At 41.4% G+C, this 19,253-nt stretch overlaps 1 protein-coding gene across 1 annotated transcript in view; it reads right to left on the bottom strand.

The window, feature by feature from the left end:
- LOC109891842 (disks large 1 tumor suppressor protein-like) overlaps nt 1-19,253 on the bottom strand; it is a 98,768-nt gene that overhangs the window by 13,521 nt on the left and 65,994 nt on the right. Inside the window, exon 3 of the mRNA XM_020484318.2 lies at nt 5,216-5,364. Within this exon, the coding sequence (XP_020339907.1) occupies nt 5,216-5,364 (149 nt within the window). The remainder of the gene's footprint in view (nt 1-5,215; nt 5,365-19,253) is intronic.

Below are 19,253 nucleotides of genomic sequence, written 5' to 3' on the forward strand. Positions count from 1 at the left end.
GCTACATGATGAGACTAACGATAATGCTTGAAAGGCACGAGCTCTCCTGTTTTTTGCGCAGGCTGTACACACTCCAATAGTCTCTCATTCACAATTTGACAAGCACTTGAAAATGCCTCGAATTTCACGTTGATAAACTATTAGACTTTTTCTTTACATTATAAGCGCAGCAATACGCAGAAGGCAGTCGTCTATAAGCGCAGCAATACGCACAAGGTAGTCGGCTATAAGCGCAGCAATACGCACAAGGCAGTCGGCTATAAGCGCAGCAATACGCACAAGGCAGTCGGCTATAAGCGCAGCAATACGCACAAGGCAGTCGGCTATAAGCGCAGCAATACGCACAAGGCAGTCGGCTATAAGCGCAGCAATACGCACAAGGCAGTCGGCTATAAGCGCAGCAATACGCACAAGGCAGTCGGCTATAAGCGCAGCAATACGCACAAGGCAGTCGGCTATAAGTGCAGCAATACGCACAAGGCAGTCGGCTATAAGCGCAGCAATACGCAAAAGGCAGTCGGCTATAAGCGCAGCAATACGCACAAGGCAGTCGGCTATAAACGCAAATGTTCCATTAGCGGGAAAACAACATTATCAAAAGTGACTGCAAATGCAATTATGTAATGCTTATATTATAAAGGTGCATTCATATGGGACAATTATCTTCCCAAACTTGAAACTCACGAGCTGCTTATATATGCCAGTTAGGCTCTATACCCCTTGTAAAGTGGATTAATGGGCTTAAGTTTAAGAAGTTATTTGGCCACTTTAGTTGTGATACAAACCTTACAAAACGTATAGGCCTATGGGCTAGGCTATATGAGGTGTGCGACTATGATTCAAACAAGTCACACACAAAAAGGCATTGTTTCTTATGCTGGGCATCATTCACAAGTGATAATATCTAACTTACAAGTGATAGGCTAATACTGTCACCCATCAGACTATTCTTGATTTAATCTTGTCTTTGCATATAGTTGTGACATTTGTTTTGATTTAGAATGGACCATTATCATGCACCTGCATCAAAACAGGGGCAGCGGGAAAAGATATAACTAATCTAAGCACATAAATAGTGAATGGACAACGTTTTTCACCGTGGTTTATTTTCATACCAGCCAGGTAGGCTATACTCCTGTTGTAAATATAAGCAATGGCATAGCCTATAGAAATGTTGCGCAACATGAGCTCATGGATTTTCGTGAAGTGTTTCATTAGATTTTCGAATACATTTGCATTGATGTCAGAGTGATTTGTGGAACAATACTGCTGAGTACCAGGCAGTTATCAAGTTTGGCTTCGAGAAGCTTGGCTTTGAGAAGCCAAATTACCGTGACTAAAGAGTCATGTGGATATTGACTGCCTTCATGACTCGTGACCATAATATGGTCACAACAGCCCTAGTGACAACATGAATTTGTGCATGAGGCAGAAATGTGACTCGAGTTTCGCCAACAGCTCGAAGACGGTGTCTTAGGAGAGGGGAGAGAGCTGAGGGACGGTCCGACTGCGAGATGCCGACCCTCTGATGCCCTTCCTCCACCGAGACTGGCCATCAGATGCAGGCACCATCAGTCAAGTAAAATAAAGAAACCAAATGATTTAAATGTATGCTCACTCAGTTGTGCCTCACATGTAATACCACAAATTATGATATATTACAAGTGTGATCATGTACCTCAAGTTTTGAAATATACACTTTTGAATAGTCTGAGATTGGCAGGGAAATTCAAGCATATCCAATATTCAGTGATAATGTATTGGGCCTATAGCCTACTGCACAAATATGTGTTTTTAATAGGTTCATGTTGCCAAGGCTTATGTTTTTTAAGTAAAAAAATAATAATAATCCGAGTGGCCCGCATTTTGACTCAGAAAGTGATTTAGGCTCAGAAAAGGTTAGTGACCACTGCCATAGTAGAATAGTTGACCTATTCAATTGTTCAGCCTGTCACATTCTATGCAAGAAAATAATATTCCTCGAGGGTGCATTCAAATTGTGAGTGGCGCACAGGGAGAGAAACAGGAATGCCTATAACATTCTTAATGCAGTCGCGGGAAAACGCACCCTTGAAAGCAGTTTCGATGGCCACTTAAAAGAAGATCACTGAGCATTCTAGTGTTACTAAGCTACACTTATTTCTCAAATCCAAGAAATGAGTCAAATGCAACATTTTAGAACCTGAGTTTTTAGCAGCGGGTTGGATTATGCACATTAGCAGGCACCAATGGCGTTAAATGCATAGGGAAAACCGGGGCTAAATGTAACAAGGGTCAAGTGTAACAGGTCGGCCAACATTATATTCACAGTACATGATCCTTGGTTGGCTGAGTGCAAGTGGAACGTTTTTTGGGGGAGACGTTGAAGTCATCAATATGTAGCCTAATGTTTAGAGTTAGAGTATGTGACCTAGCTAATGATTACTCCAATGGTGTAAATGGGCAATACTCAGCCTATTTATTTATAGCCCCTACGCAGTTGAGCAACATCAGGTGATAATAATTGTTGCTAAATAGCACACCTGCCTGATAATATGGACTAATACGTTATATTGGACTCATTTCTGGAGGGGAAAATTATATTTTTGATGTCAGCATCATTTTATTTTCATTCAGATTGGAGTAGGATGTCCTTTTAAAAAGTCACCAGAACTGAAAATATAGCAGTCAATATCCCTCTGCGACCTGTTGTATACTGTGATATACGCTTTGTCTGTATATATTTAGGCTAGTATCTCTCCCGCCCCCACCCCGGAACTAGGGACCTCCCACATCTCAATTTAACCACTGTATGTAAATATGTCGACATTTTGTATGATTGAATGTATGGCACAGATTGCCCATGTCACTGGTTTTTACTCTGCAGCCCTTGCCTACCAAATATTGTTTTGTTCATAAAATCCTCTGCAATTTTGGTAGAGGTATCTGTTGCCCAGTGAAAGATTTTTATATATTTAAAAAGTCTAATAAAATAAAATCAAGCACTCATCAATGGCTGGCAAGATAACAAAGTATATACGGTCAAGACCAAAATTATTGGAACCCTTGATAAATATGAACAAAAAAGACCATATAAAATACAAATACAAAAGCTATATTTTATACTCAAAAAAATTGGGAACTTATATTATTTTCTACTAATAAAATAGCTGAAAGAAAGATTGTTTAACAAGTAATACTTTTTTCCACTCAAAAAGAAAGGCGTCAAAATGATTGCCACCCCTGTTATTGCCACTGAGCCTTTTCCTAAAAAGTTTTATGCACATTGGAGAACAGATTGGGAGGGAATTTAGACCATTCCTCCATACATAATCTTTACAGATCCTTGATATCCTAGTCTGCCATTATGGACTGCACACTTCAATTCAAATCACAGGTTTTTAATAGGGTTCAAGTCCGGAGACAAAATTTGGATTTTATGGTCAATTAACCATTTCTTTGTGGATTTTGAGGTGTGCTTGGGGTTATTGTCTCGCTGGAAGATCCATTTGCGGTCAAGTACCAGCCTCCTGGCAGAGGCAACAGGTTTTTGGCTAAAATGTCCTGAAATCAGCCAGCAGAAAATATGGAGCGTTGCGCCGTGATTGACTCAGTGTTCTGTCACTGATGGGAACAGAAATGAGATAAAACGTATCGGTGCTCATCGGCCATTGGACATTAACATTACACAACAAGTTGGAAATCGCAAATTCAACAATGAGTGGTTTGGAAGGAATCAGTGACAGTGGTTAACTCTGCAAGTATTGCAAAGCAATCACTAACCTGCTATTCAGTGGAGTGGTTTACCCCTCTTAATTTATATTATATTGAATATGTCCGTCCTAGTTCGCTCATTAATGTCTTAATCGAAATTACGGATTGCCTCTTATCTGCTTGTCGTCCCCTTATGCCATAGTTTGTACATCTCAATTGTCAGTAGAAACCACATTTGTTAAAGCAAGTCAGCCATATCAGCTATGTTTTTTTTAAGTCAGTAAATTAGGCTGAATAAACAGTTTCTCTGCCAGACAAGGCTCTGCTGATAGCCAGGTGTAGCAGTGGTACGATGTTGGGACAGCTTTATGTAGGCCCTAACAGTTTGAGGGCACCATTTGTCACCGTGATAGTGCAATTCATGTATTGTGTTGTGTAATGGCTTTGCTGGCATGCATCACACTTTTTTTTTTGCCCCACCAAGATTTACATGCTAAAATCGCCACTGAGTAGGCTAATGTTAACTAGCTGGCTCATCGTTGCCCATGAAAGTTAGGCTAGCGAGCATTTTAGCCAGGTAGCCTAGCACAACTAAAAACAGAGTCATAGACTGTTTCAGCAACATGAAAGAGACGAGGATGGCAATGGCTTTTTTTACTTACACACACAGAAATCAGTACCATGGACAACCACATCATATTAAGCTTACGTTGATTAGACGAGTTATTCACCATTTTTGATAAACAAATAAGGTTTTATATGTAAGATGGTTAAATAAAGAGCAAAATTATTGATTATTATTATATTATTATTTGTGCCCTGGTCCTATAAGAGCTCTTTGTCACTTCCCACGAGCCGGGTTGTGACAAACTCACACTCATTCTTATGTTGAATAAATGTATCGTATAGTGTGTGTATGGCAGGCTTACAATGATGGCAACAAATCAACATTTGAGAGTGCACTGACCCTGTTGCTAGAGGGGGTACGCAGCTGGAGGTTGAATGTTTTGAAGGGGTACTATAAAAAGTTTGGGAACCACTGATCTAGGTCATGTAACTGTTTGTTACATGCAATATGCTTTGTGGACTTCACTGGACAGATGTTGCTCTACGGTTTTATGATGCAACAAACATTATGCCACTGTGTGACTGTTGTCTTCTTCTAGTCTCGGCCTTAAGCCTATACAGTATGTCCCAGTGGCGTATGAACTAACAGGTTACAGAGCAAACATCACAACACATAAATTGTAATTTGGCTTTTTTTTTCCCTGGCTTGGCTTCTCAAGTGAATTTACCCACACACCGCTACTGCTTAAACTATGACACAGAAAAACGTATCTTATTGCGATATTATATCATAGTGTTTTTTTAAAGTCATCTAGCTTCCTCTTTGGTAAAATAGGACCACTGCCACAGAACTACAAGGAGAAGAAACGGCCTTCCTATTCAAAGTCAATTATTCCTTATTGGCAGGATTCATGATATTTCTATGCCCACTACTCTGAGGTCCCATCAGGCTCACCTCTGTTGGGCAGGAATGTTGTAGCGCCGTGGTGGGGAAGCCTGTGCCTGTTTGCTCCCACTTGTCAGCCATGTGGTTGATCTCTTCCAGCTTCTGCTCGCAGCTCTTTTGGGTGTTCAATAGCGTCACCTCATAGATCTCCTGGATATCTGTAAAACACATGACGGATACACATTTGATCATATACAATACTTAGAAATGTCTCTTGAGAGGAAATATGGATGAAAACAGCCACATGGCACGCCTTTCGCTAATTCCGGTGTAAATCAGCAGACGTTCATTTACTGCAGGTCAACACGCTGCGTTTCAGATGTACATGCAAATGGGGGTCTTGGATTAAACCGACGATCACAGCATTATTGGTCAAAATAAAAGGGGGCAATTTGTGAAATTAAATCACTGGTACTGATATTAGATGCCATAGCAGGAGAACATCATTGACATATCGCCAAATGCCCTTGTCAGGTATATCTGGGGAAACATTTTAAGGGAAAGAAGCTGAGTAATTCCAAACTCTGTAGTAGTACAATGCAGTTAACTTGCTCTGGATATTTGCATTGCATTATGTCGGGAATTCACTCTCACTGAATGTTACTAAACGGAGTTATAAAGTACAAACAACATTATTCTATAGGGTTGTATCAGTGCTAGGCAGGTTCTCAAGGTAAAGAAACCACAAACAAACAAATAGCAAATAGCTGTAAGCACTAAATAGATGTTCAGCTCTGCTCCCAGTCCTTAGCCTTAGTGAAGACTGGCAGCTGATAGATGCTAGGTACTAGATGCTTCTTGATCAAGCAGTTGACAATATCTTTGACAAGGAGTCCAAGCTAGACCCATTTGAACAGCTGGTGCCACCAGCAGTCTGGTGTGCGCTGAAGAAGCTTTGTCAAAGCCGTTTTTCATTAAGTCTCAATTATACGGTGAAAATGCAGTTACGAAACTAATTTATTTAATTATTTTATCATTTCATTATTCATTATGCTAACTAACTTTCCAATTATATGGTTACCAAAATGTAGTAATAATGATTTATAAAATGTTCAGCAAATCATTCATGTCTTAAATGAAGTTATTATAAAGTGTTACGACAAAATACTTGATGAACCAGTTTTGCACAACGTATTAACTTTGCATTGCATTGTAGGCAATAGGCATTGAACAGACTTTCAATCTGTACATACCTAGACAGAGAAGGTTACTTACTCACTTGCATAAAACATTGCCTTTGAAGTGGGTCTTTAGCCCAAAATCCCCTCCTTTGTCAAAGAGACTGGCCTTTAGGCAATCTCAACTTTCAACATGCAGCTGGATTCACGGCGGAGTTGCTCATTGGTTGTGGAAAATAACATTCATATTTCGTGTGGAGCCTTGAAAGTAGAATTACAATTATAACAAAGTAAAAAACAAACATTTAGCTGTTAACTAGGCAAGTTGTATTTTGAAGCTTAAAATAAAAGCTACGAAGTTTTGTGGTTGGAATTGGGGTATGTATTTAGTTTGAGAATTTAGTTGTGAGCTATCAACTTTCGACAGATTGGTTTCATCTCGACTAAGAAAAAAAATCGTTGTTCAGCAATCGAAAACCAACGATTTAAGAGGGGAGAAAAAAGTGTTCCAATATTTGCATAATCCTTGTGATTGAATGATATCTGTGAGGGTTATCGAATCAGGATCAAATCCTCTGTTCTCCTAGAGCTCATTAATGATAGAATGTTCATATTTGAAGATACTCCGAGTCAGTATTCATGTCATAAGAAGGAAACCCCCTCGACCACATCCAGAAATTGGGGAAAACAAAAACATTCTCTCCTATTGATCCCCATTGTAAAATAAGCAACTTTGTCATGACAAAAATCCTGACCTACGGTCCCACATAGGCAAATAGAGCCTGCGAAAAGAACCCTGTGGCTTCTGGCTATTCAGCTTGGGGGAGTGGGACATGTGGGGACCCGGTGTCCATGTAGACGACACAAAGCTACACTATACAGTTACAGTCAAAAGTTTGGACACACCTACACATTCATGGATTTTTTTATTTGTAATATTTTCTACATTTTAGAATAATAGTGAAGATATAAAACTATATAGTAGACAAAAAATTAAACAGGTATGCCTTGTTAAAAGGGGAATTTGGGGAATTTATTTCCTTAATGCATTTGAGGCAATCAGTTGTGTTTTGACAAGGTAGGGGTGGTACACAGAAGACAGTCCTATTTGGTAAAAGACCAAGTCCATATTATGGCAAGAACAGCTCAAATAAGCAAAGAGAAATGACAGTCCATTATTACTTTAAGACATGAAGGTCAGTCAAGGAGGAACATTTCAAGAACTTTGAACGTTTATTCAAGCGCAGTCGCAAAAACCATCACGCACTATGATGAAACTGGCTCTCATGAGGACCGCCAAAGGAAAGAAAAACCCAGAGTTACCTCTGCTGCAGTGGATAAGTTCATTAGAGTTGTGCCTCAGATTGCAGCCCAAATGACACCAATAAAAGTGATAGTGGTTTACTGGTGACACTGTCAGTGATTTATTTAGAATTCAAGACACACTTAACCAGTATGGCTACCACAGCATTCTGCAGCAATACACCATCTCATCTGGTTTGCGCTTAATGGGATTATCATTTTGTTTTTCAACAAGATAATGACCCAACACACCTCCAGGCTGTGTAGGAGCTATTTGATCAAGAAGGAGAGTGATGGAGTGCTGCATCAGATGACCTGGCATCCACAATCACCTGACCTCAACCCAATTGAGATGGTTTGGTTTGGGATGAGTTGGACTGCAGAGTGAAGGAAAAGCAGCCAACATGTGCTCAGCATATGTGGGAACTCCTTCAAGACTGTTGGAAAAGCATTCCAGGTGAAGCTGTTTGAGAGAATGCCAAGAGTGTGCAAAGCTGTCATGGCAAAGGGTGGTTACTTTGAAGAATCTAATATATACACTACGGTGTATATTTAATGGACAAAATAATTAGCCTTTATTTCAAAAACAAGGACATTTCTAAGTGACCCCATTTCTAAGTGGTACTTTGAATGGTAGTGTATTTTGATTTGTTTAACACTTTTTGGGTTACTACATGATTCCATATGTGTTATTTTATAGTTTATGTCTTCACTATTATTCTACAATGTAGAAAAACCCTTGAATGGGTAGCTGTGTCCTAACCTTTGACTGGTACTGTATGTACAAAAGTATGTGGACACCCCTTCAAATTAGTGGATTTGTCTATTTCAGCCACACCAGTTGCTGACAGGTGTATACAATCGAGCACACAGCCATGCAATCTCTATAGACAAACACTGGCAATATAATTGCCTTACTGAAGAGCTCAGTGACTTTCAATGTGGCACTGTCATAGGATGCAACTTTTCCAACACGTCATATGTAAAATTTCTGCTCCGCTAGAGCTGCCCCAGTCAACTGTAAGTGCTGTTATTGTGAAGTGGAAATGTCTGGTAGCAACAACGGCTCAGACGCGAAGTGGTTGGCCACACAAACTCACAGAACGGGATGGCCGAGTGCTGAAGCACGTAGAGCTTAAAAATTGTCTGTCCTCAGTTGCAACACTCACTGCGGAGTTCTAAACTGCCTCTGAAAGCAACGTCAGCACAATAACTGTTTGTCGGGAGATTCATGAAATGGGTTTCCATGACCGTGTAGCCACACACAAGCCTAAAATCACCATGCACAATGCCAAGCGCTGGCTGGAGTGATATAAAGCTTGCCGCCATTGGACTCTGGAGCAGTGGAAATGAGTTCTCTGGAGTGATGAATCACACGTCACCATCTGGCAGTACGGCGGACGAATCTGGGTTTGGCAGAAGCCAGGAGAAAGCTACCTGCCCCAGATGACAGGACAATGCTTGTGCCAGCGGTAAAGTTTGGTGGAGGATGAATATTGGTCTGGGGCTGTTTTTCATGGTTCGGGCTAGGCCTCTTAGTTCCAGTGAAGGGAAATCTTAATGCTACAGCATACAATGACATTCTAGACAATTCTATGCTTACAACTTTGTGGCAACAGTTTGGGGAAGACCCTTTCCTGTTTCAGCATGACAATGCACCTCTGCACAAAGTGAAGTCCATACGGAAATGGTTTGTCGAGATTGGTGTGGAAGAACTTGCCTGGCTTGCACAGAGCCCTGACCTCAACTCCATTGAACACCTTTGGGATAAATTAGAACACCAAATGCGTGCCAGGCCTAATTGCCCAACCTAACTAATGCTCTTGTGGCTGAATGGAAGCAAGTCCCCACAGCAATGTTCCAACATCTTGTGGACAGCCTTCCCAGAAGAGTGGAGGCTGTTATAGCAGCAAAGGGGGACCAACGCCATATTAATGCCCATGATTTTGGAATGAGATGTTCAATGGGCGTTTGTTTGCGTTGCTGGTCTTAGCAAGCTTAATGTACCGGTCGGGAAGCCCTACAATATTCTGTTTTTCTAAATAGTGAGAACACTCAGGAGCAGGTAATGTTGAAATTTAATTTTTAGACATGTTGAACTTTTCTTAAATATAGTTTTTAATTGACTAAAACAAGCAGACAAGAAAAATGTATTTGAAAAAGGTCATGCTTTTTCTGTGAGCCAATGGGGTAACCTAGGTAACCACAGGTCGTTTCCCCACATGCGGAAGGGGCCACAATGTTCTAATGCCGACAGACTATGGCAAAAAGGCCCGTCTCTTTGGCAATGGCATGAATTGGCTAGCAGTGGAATGTTAGCTCAAGAGAATGGTAACCAGACTAGGTATCCACAGCCAAGAGGTGACATTCACTGCAATACAGAGAAGTAAAGCTATTCAATTTAACCCTTATCTTTTTGAACAAATTCCACCCAGGAGGATACCTCATTCAAACCCCAAATGTCCTACTTTGAAAAAGTTTGATACAAAACACTCTAGTTTAACACTGATTGGCAAACACCATGTTTATCTACATACAACACAACTTGAAGTAATTCCCCTCCGGTCTTGTGTGTAATTTAATCCAAGAGTAGAGGTTGACGTCTTGCACGTATGTGTATCTTTGTTGTTATAGCAGCTTCAGCTTAAGACACTCACTTTGCCAGAAGGCTATTGCAGGATTCACTTGAGTGGCGGATCCTTGAAAGAGAACAGCTTTAGCACTGCTCAGAGACAGTAGGCTGGCATGCAGCCATGCATGAAGTGTCCTCTTTCTTTGGCACAGTACGATCAGATGTTAGGACACTGGATGCATTTTCTGCCTCATTTTGTCACATATGGGAGAAAATATTAATGAATTAATTACAAAAAAGTTTTTTGCATGCAATTGGAAGGCTGACTGCAGCAATGTCCACCAGAGCTGTTGCCAGAAGATTGAATGTTAATTTCTCCACCATAAGCCGCCTCCAATCTGGTTTTAGAGAATTTGTCAGTGCGTCCAACCAGCCTCACAACCGCAGACCTCACAACCGCAGAACCCGGAACTCCACATCTGACTTCTTCACCAGTGGGATTGTCTGAGACGAGCCACTCGGACAGCTGATTAAACTGAGGACTATTTATGTCTGTAATAATGTGGGGAAAAAACTATTTCTGATTGGCTGGGCCTGGCTCTTCACCCATGGCTGCACCCCTGTCCAGTCGTGTGAAATCCATAGATTAGGTCCTAATGAATATATTTAAAATTGACAGATTTTCTTATATGAACTGTAACTCAGTAAAATCGTAGATATATCTTTTTTTTACATGTTGCGTTTAGATTTTTGTTCAGTATAAAAAAGCTAATTATTTTGCAATTGCTACACCAACTGATCTATTTTTTTTTATCTAAGCTTGAGTTTTGAAATAGAATATGGTCTGAGAAGAGCTATATTTTCAGGCCTGGCATGTAGCCAGTGTGCTGTGATAATGTATTAGGCCGACTACGCAAACCTCATTCCTATAGAACTGTTTTTATTAGGTCAATGTTACATTTTTTAAGAAACGTTGGAAAAAAATCTGAGCAGTAAATCTTGGCTTGCATTTTGACTGTGAAAGTGGTTGGTGGCCACTTCTATAAAGCAACACATTTCACTGCACCCATCTGGTGTATTTGACAATAAAACCTATATATTTTTTTTTACAAATAATACATTTAATAAAAACAGGAGGACCTGTCCCAGGGTGGAATCAAGCCATCGACATTGAGGTCAGGAAACTGACGCGGCATGCTACCAACTACTCCAAGTAAGTCACTTGGGGAAGTCAGTATACCCTAACGTTGCAGTCCTGAGACCTGCACGCTACCAACGACTCCAAGAAAGCATGCTCCCTTGGAGGAGGAGTCAGTAAATGTACTTATCAGCGTTAAGGGTCACTACAATATTAGGTTTCATGTAACCATGTGACTGTGAAGCCACCAAAACATTTACCTCTGCCAGAGAACATAGACATCTGGACTCCACTAGCCATCCCCTGCTACATTACCTGAGCCATAAAGTAAGTAACTGAAATTCCAAGTCAAATTTTTTTCTCAGAGAAGCATTGAGGAAAATTGGAATTGAATGAATTGAAATAGAATTGGCTCCAATCTTGAAAATGGTACGTGCTTCACTCGACCAACGGTTGGGCATTTAACCCTCATTGAAAATGGTTATGAAACCGGGTAAATGGAAATGGAATTGATCCAAATAGAACAGGGATGGGCAACTGGAACTCAGCCGAATTCACTAATTTTAAGGGATGTCCACACACTTTTAGCACATACTTTTAGTGCATATTATAGTATATAAACGGTTTTGTGGACAGAATACCCCTAGTTCTACACTCTTAGAATTAAGGGTGACCTGAGGAGCCCTGGGGATATTTGCTAGTTTGGCTAGTTGAGACTTCTTTGAGGAAACTTTCACGTTTCAATGGAGCAAAGGGTTCGTGGAGGAACCTTTTTGCTGGCACGTGCAGAGCACTTTGAATTTATTTTGCCGTTGGATTTGTTGCGCTCTCAGATTCAGAAGAAGATGAAATACAAGTACTATTTTAATATCAATATTGAATAATACAACATTGACCATCAAGCCCATTATATTATGACTGTAGCCTCCAGCTTTAATTACGAAAAGTTTTTTGTGAACGTAGATTTTTTTATTAGCTTCTATGAGGCTTATAGAGATGTATGAGTTCATCAAAACCTATGCAAATCCCAATGTTGGAAAAGTTACTGTAATCAGAAATGTTAATATTATTACTATAATATGCATAAATATTCAAGGAAAATGTACATTTGCAGTGTACCAACTAAACATGATGAACAGGAATGACATTTACTTTCACGGATGGCCAAAAATAACAATCTGAAAGTCACGCCTCCAATCTTCTGATAGGCTGCTGCCGCTACAATATGTTAATGTGAGCTCCTCCCATCAGAAAAAGGTTCCAGTTTGAACATTTACATAGGGGTTCCTCTAAGAATCTTTTCCTCTAAGAATCTGAAAAGGTTCCCCCATAGTGCCAATCTTTTGAACCCCAAAAGGTTCTTCGAGGCTCCTTCACATCTAGATCGTAGACTAAAAAGCACAGTGAAGTGATCAGTGAGCTACACATATACAAACAGCATGAAGTCATGGCCAACAACGCATCATACAAAGCATTTCCAAACACCACGGAGCATCCCATAGAATTGATTAGTTCATATCAACAAGCTAAATTTACAATAACATAGGTGGACTATTACTTGTAATGCAATCGAAGAAAAGTTAACAATGTAGACTTTTCAAAAGAATGGCTACTGCATGTTCTACAAAAGAAACTGAACCCATGACAAGTTATCTGCTGCAGCAGTCTAGAGGTAACCGCGGACAAAACCCACATTTACATTTAAATGGAGGTTAATGAGAACAAGCAATTTTCATTCATCACAAGACGTTAGGAGTACAATGGTTCAGTCCCCAACACGGACAACTGTTCGAGCAAGTCCTTAATACACTGCTAAGAATGAGTATTTTAGTATTTTGTTTTGAGTTAGCTGAGAAACTTTGTCAAGTTTGAAAGTCACTACATATTTGTGGAACAAACCATTGGCACAAATGCCTCTTTTTTTTTTTCAATTTATGGATTACAAGTAGGCACACACAAATGCACACTTCATTGAACCAAAATGTATGCAAATCCCCTAAACTCATTAAGCGCCAAGTAAATGCAGAATTCTCTTCGTCACAGCCATCTTAAGATTCAATGTGATATTCACATGTTCTACTAGCCAACAACACGACACGGCACCGTATTTAGTAATACTTGTAGAGGTTCCATATTCAGCAACATGAACAGATTTAGATTATCTTTATTGTCCTACTGCAAGGACATTTGGTTGCAGCAGTTCAAAAACCTAAAAAAACAACAACACAAATCAGAGACAACAAAACAGGGTAAACACAGCATTAGAATTGTGTGACGTGTTTCCCTGTTTTGCTGCTTTTAAGTGTAATTCATTTAAATTCAGATATATTATCATATCATAAAATATAAAATTGGCCTACCGGTATATGCAACCTACTGTAAAATAGTGAACTGTATTCAAACAATCAAAATGTTTAAAACTAAAAGTAGCACACAGGGTAACTTACAGTTTAGTCAAACTTTGCTGGTCTCCATGGACATTCTGAGTGGTGCTGGTCCCTTGAAGCAGTGTGCTGTGGGAGCACCAGATGCCCCTGCAACCAAACAGCAAGCCTAATCCTCCGACAATCCGCCTGTTCAACTCCAATACAGACAATGACATTGCACCCTGGGCAGGACACACACTCCGGCAGCTGATTTCTAATGCAGCCCTGCGTCTCAGAATGTGTGTAACGCTGACACGCTGACAAGCAATCCCCTCCACAACCTCTCTCATACACCCCCACCCAGTGTATACATATGGGTGTCCCCGAATTTCATAGACAGTTGAATCAACACATGAATCTACCGGCAGGCACTGGCAGTGACATTCTTTGGCATGGGAGAGGAGGTATGGGGGGCCCCTACCAGATCTCATTCCTCTCTGTCTCAGCGTGCTGAGCTGTCTGAGTGATGGGGGGGGGGGGGGGGGGGGGGGGGTTAAGAGCACACTCGCGCTTGAAGGGCACACTTGAGCCTGTGAGGACAGCTCAACAGGATATCACTTTAAGTGGTCACATATCACCGGGGTGGAGGGCCACTGGCTTCCACACAGGGAGACATCTTCCCTGGCTTTCGCACACGGGGACAAAACGGGGACAGAAAACAATCCCAAACTGAGGCCATCAGGATAGTCCCTACTCCAGGAGGATACATGCACTATGTAATCTAAACTCAAGAGCTTGAAACTCAACCACAAGCCTGCTGGGGTAGGCCTGATAAAGCAAGGCTTTCTGAGATGGCTACGAAATACCGCCTTGGGGAATCACATGTCAAACACGTCCATAGACTTGCTTTAGTCTCAGAGTGTAGCATGTGAATATTCTGACCTGTAGGGTGTCTACCCACACAGCCCAGAGTAGATGAAAACGCACTCTGATGATGAAATCTCACTTCCTTATGTTATAAAATACATATGGTAACACTTTACTTAACACCGAGCATCAGAACACGGTGTAACGCGGACAGAATCATGTCAAAACAGTTGACAAAACCTGTCATAATATGGTCATTACACATTTAGACCTGTCGTGACATATATTGCATTATTTTATGGCTAGTTATGACATCTACAGTGCATAGTGTAAAAACCTGAGAGAGAGAGAGAGAGAGAGAGAGAGAGAGAGAGAGAGATGGTGAGAGAGAGAGAGAGAGAGAGAGATAGAGAGAGAGAGAGAGAGATAGAGAGAGAGAGAGAGAGAGAGATGGTGAGAGAGAGAGAGAGAGAGAGATGGTGAGAGAGAGAGAGAGAGATGGTGAGAGAGAGAGAGAGAGAGAGAGAGAGAGAGATGGTGAGAGAGAGAGATATGGTGAGAGAGAGAGAGATGGTGAGAGAGAGAGAGATGGTGAGAGAGAGAGAGATATGGTGAGAGAGAGAGAGATATGGTGAGAGAGAGAGAGAGAGAGAGAGAGAGAGAGAGAGAGAGAGAGAGGAAGGTGGAGGAAGGTAAAGAGAGAGAGAGGGAGGAAGGTAGAGGGAGGAAGGTAAAGAGAGAGAGAGGGAGGAAGGTAGAGGGAGGAAGGAAGCTAAAGAGAGAGAGAGGGAGAGAGGTAGGGAGGAAGGTAGAGAGAGAGAGGTAGAGAGTGAGAGAGAGGTAGGGAGGAAGGTAGAGAGAGAGAGGTAGAGTTAGAGAGAGAGAGGTAGGGAGGAAGGTAGAGAGAGAGAGGTAGAGAGAGAGAGAGGTAGGGAGCGAGGAAGTTAGAGAGAGAGGTAGGGAGGAAGGTAGAGAGAGAGAGGAAGGTAGAGAGAGAGAGAGAGATGGTGAGAGAGAGAGAGAGGGAGAGAGAGAGATGGTGAGAGAGAGAGAGAGGGAGAGAGAGAGAGATGGTGAGAGAGATGGTGAGAGAGAGAGAGAGAGAGAGAGAGAGGAAGATAGAGAGAGAGAGGGAGAGTAGGAGGGAGAGAGAGAGAGAGAGAGAGAGAGAGAGAGAGAGAGAGAGAGAGAGAGAGAGAGAGAGAGAGAGATCCCTTTTTCAGGACCCTGTCTTTCAAAGATAATTCGTAAAACTCCAAATAACTTCACAGATTTAAACACTGTTTCCCATGCTTGTTCAATGAACCATAATCCATTAATGAACATGCACCTGTGGAACAGTCGTTAAGACACTAACAGCTTACAGAAGGTAGGCAATTAAGGACACAATTATGAAAACTTAGGACACTAAAGAGAACTTTCTACTGACTCTGAAAAACACCACAAGAAAGAAGACCAGGGTTCCTGCTCAGCTGCGTGAACGAGCCTCAGGCATGCTGCAAGGAGGCATGAGGACCGCAGATGTGGCCAGGGCAACACATTTCAATGTCTGTGCTGGGAGACGCCTAAGACAGCGCTACAGGACGGACAGCTGATCATCCTCGCAGTGGCAGACCACGTGTAACAACATCTGCACAGGATCGGTACATCCGAACATCACACCTGCTGGACATGTACAGGATGGCAACAACAACTGACCGAGTTACACCAGGAACGCACAATCCCTCCATCAGTGCTGAGACAGTCCGCAATAGGCTGAGAGAGGCTGGACTGAGGGCTTGTAGGCCTGTTGTAAGACAGGTCCTCACCAGACATCACCAGCAACAATGTCGCCTATGGGCACAAATTCATCGTCGCTGGACCAGACAGGGCTGGCAAAAAGTGCTCTTCACTGACGAGTCGGGGTTTTGTCTCACGAGGGGTGATGGTCGGATTCGCATTTATCGCCAAAGGAATGAGCGTTACACCGAGGCCTGTACTCTGGAGCAGGATCGATTTGGATGTGGAGGGTCCATCATGGTCTGGGGCGGTGTGTCACAGCATCATCGGACTGAGCTTGTCATTGCAGGCAATCTCAACGCTGTGCGTTACAGGGAAGACATCCTCCTCCCTCATGTGATACCCTTCCTGCAGGCTCATCCTGACATGAGGGCTAGGGCCAATCCCCCCAGAAATGTCCGGGAACTTGCAGGTGCCTTGGTGGAAGTGTGGGGTAACATCTCACAGCAAGAACTGGCAAATCTGGTGCAGTCCATGAGGTGGAGATACACTGCAGTGCTTAATGCAGCTGGTGGCCACTGTTACTGTTGATTTTGACCCCACCTTTGTTCAGGGACACATTATTCTATTTCTGTTAGTCACAGGTATGTGGAACTTGTTCAGTTTATGTCTCAGTTGTTGAATCGTGTTATGTTCATACAAGTATTTACAGATGTTACGTTGTTTGAAAATAAACACAGTTGACAGTGAGGAGACGTTTCTTTATATGCTGAGTTTATAGACACAGTACCAGTCAAAAGTTTGAACACACCTACTCATTCAAGGGTTTTTCTTATTTTTTTCTATATTGTAGAATAATAGTGAAGACATCAAAACTATGAAATAACACATATGGAATCATGAAGTAAGCAACAAAAAGTGTTAAAACATATTTCGATTTGTTTATATTTGAGATTCTTCAAAGTAGTCACCCTTTGCCTCGACAGTTTTGCACACGCTTGGCATTCTCTCAACCAGCTTCACCTGGAATGCTTTTCCAACAGTCTTGAAGGAGTTCACACATATGCTGAGCACTTGTTGGCTGCTTTTTCTTCACTCTGTGGTCAAACTCATCCCAAATCATCTCAATTGGGTTGAGCTCGGATGATTGTGGAGGCCAGGTCATCTGATGTAGCACTCCATCACTCTTCTTCTTGGTAAAACAGTCCTTACACAGCCTGGAGGCGTGTTGGGTCATTGTCCTGTTGAAAAACAGTGAAGTAAAAGTAAAGGTTGGCAAAAATATAAATAGCAAAGTACAGATAACTCAAAAAGCTACTTAAGTAGTTGTTTAAAGTATTTTTACTTAAAGTACTTTACACCACTGCAAGGTGGGAACCACACATGCGGAGATCATCCGTTCACCTGGTTGGAACCAAAACATTCTAACATTTGGACTCATCAGACCAAAGGACAGATTTCCACTGGTTTAATGTCCCTTGCTCGTGTTTCTTCCTCTTATTCGTGTCCTTTAGTAGTGGTTTCTTTGCAGCAATTCGACCATGAAAGCCTGATTCATGCAGTATCCTCTGAACAGTTGAGGTTGAGATGTGTCTGTTACTTGAACTCTGTGAAGCATTTATTTAGGCTGCAATTTCTGAGGCTGGTAACTCTAATGAACTGATCCTCTGCAGCAGAGGTAACTCTGGGACTTCCTTTCCTGTGAGGGTCCTCATGAGAGCCAGTTTCATCATAGCACTTGATGGTTTTTGCGACTGCACTTGAAGAACCTTTGAAAATTCTTGAAATGTTCCGGATTGACTGGCTTTCATGTCTTAAAGTAATGATGGAATGTCATTTCTCTTTGCTTATTTGAGCTGTTCTTGCCATAATATGGACTTGGTATTTTACCAAATAGGGCTATCTTCGGAAACCATCCCTACCATGTCACAACACAACTGATTGGCTCAAATCAAATTACATTTTACTTGTCACATACACATGGTTAGCAGATGTTAATGCGAGTGTAGCGAAATGCTTGTGCTTCCAGTTACGACCATGCAGTAATATCTAACAAGTAATCTAACAATTTCACAACAACTACCTTATACACACAAGTGTAAAGGAATGAATAAGAATATGTACATAACAATATATGAATGAGCGATGGATGCAGTAGATGCAGTAGATGGTAGAGAGTACAGTATATACATATGAGATGAAAGTCGTATTCCTGGTCGTAATATTGGTGAGTTGACCCTGCTCTTATATCCAATAGTTCCTCCCGACTGTATGTAATAAAACCTAAGATTTCCTGGGGTAACAATGTAATACATAACGCATAAAAAAAACTAAATACTGCAAAGTTTCCTAAGAACGCGAAGCAAGGCGGCCATCTCTGTCGGCGCCGGAAGTCACATTAAGGAAATAAATTCCACAAATTATGAAGGCACACCTGTTAATTGAAATGCATTCCAGGTGACTACCTCATGAAGCTGGTTGAGAGAATGCCAAGACTGTGCAAAGCTGTCAGCTGTTATGACATGATGACATGTTATGACGGTGTCATAGCGTGTTATGACACTGCCTGTCAAGTAAAATGTCACCAATACATTTTACCAAGAGCAATATGATTCTTTACGTTCTCAATCGTTCTTTCTCTAACATACCATTAACATTATATCCCTAAAAACTGATTTTGTAACCTAATACATCTGATTATAAGCACTGAGCACTGACACTTTCTCATAGCATTTTTGAGGGATTTTACATGTTGTGGTGGTCGTCTGCAAAATTGTTTCCGCGGGTCACAAAAAGCTAAATTAGCATGACACAAGCTGAATTGAAATGTTAAAGGCTTTGAAAATAAAAAAGATTGCGGTACGGTCGGTACTCCGTTGACATTTCACAGAGATACAGTGCCTTCAGAATGTATTAGCATACACCTCTTGACTTTTTCCACATTTTGTTGTGTTACATCTTGAAT

This window comes from Oncorhynchus kisutch, linkage group LG6 (assembly GCF_002021735.2).
Source record: "Oncorhynchus kisutch isolate 150728-3 linkage group LG6, Okis_V2, whole genome shotgun sequence".
NCBI classification, from domain to species: Eukaryota; Metazoa; Chordata; class Actinopteri; order Salmoniformes; family Salmonidae; genus Oncorhynchus; species Oncorhynchus kisutch.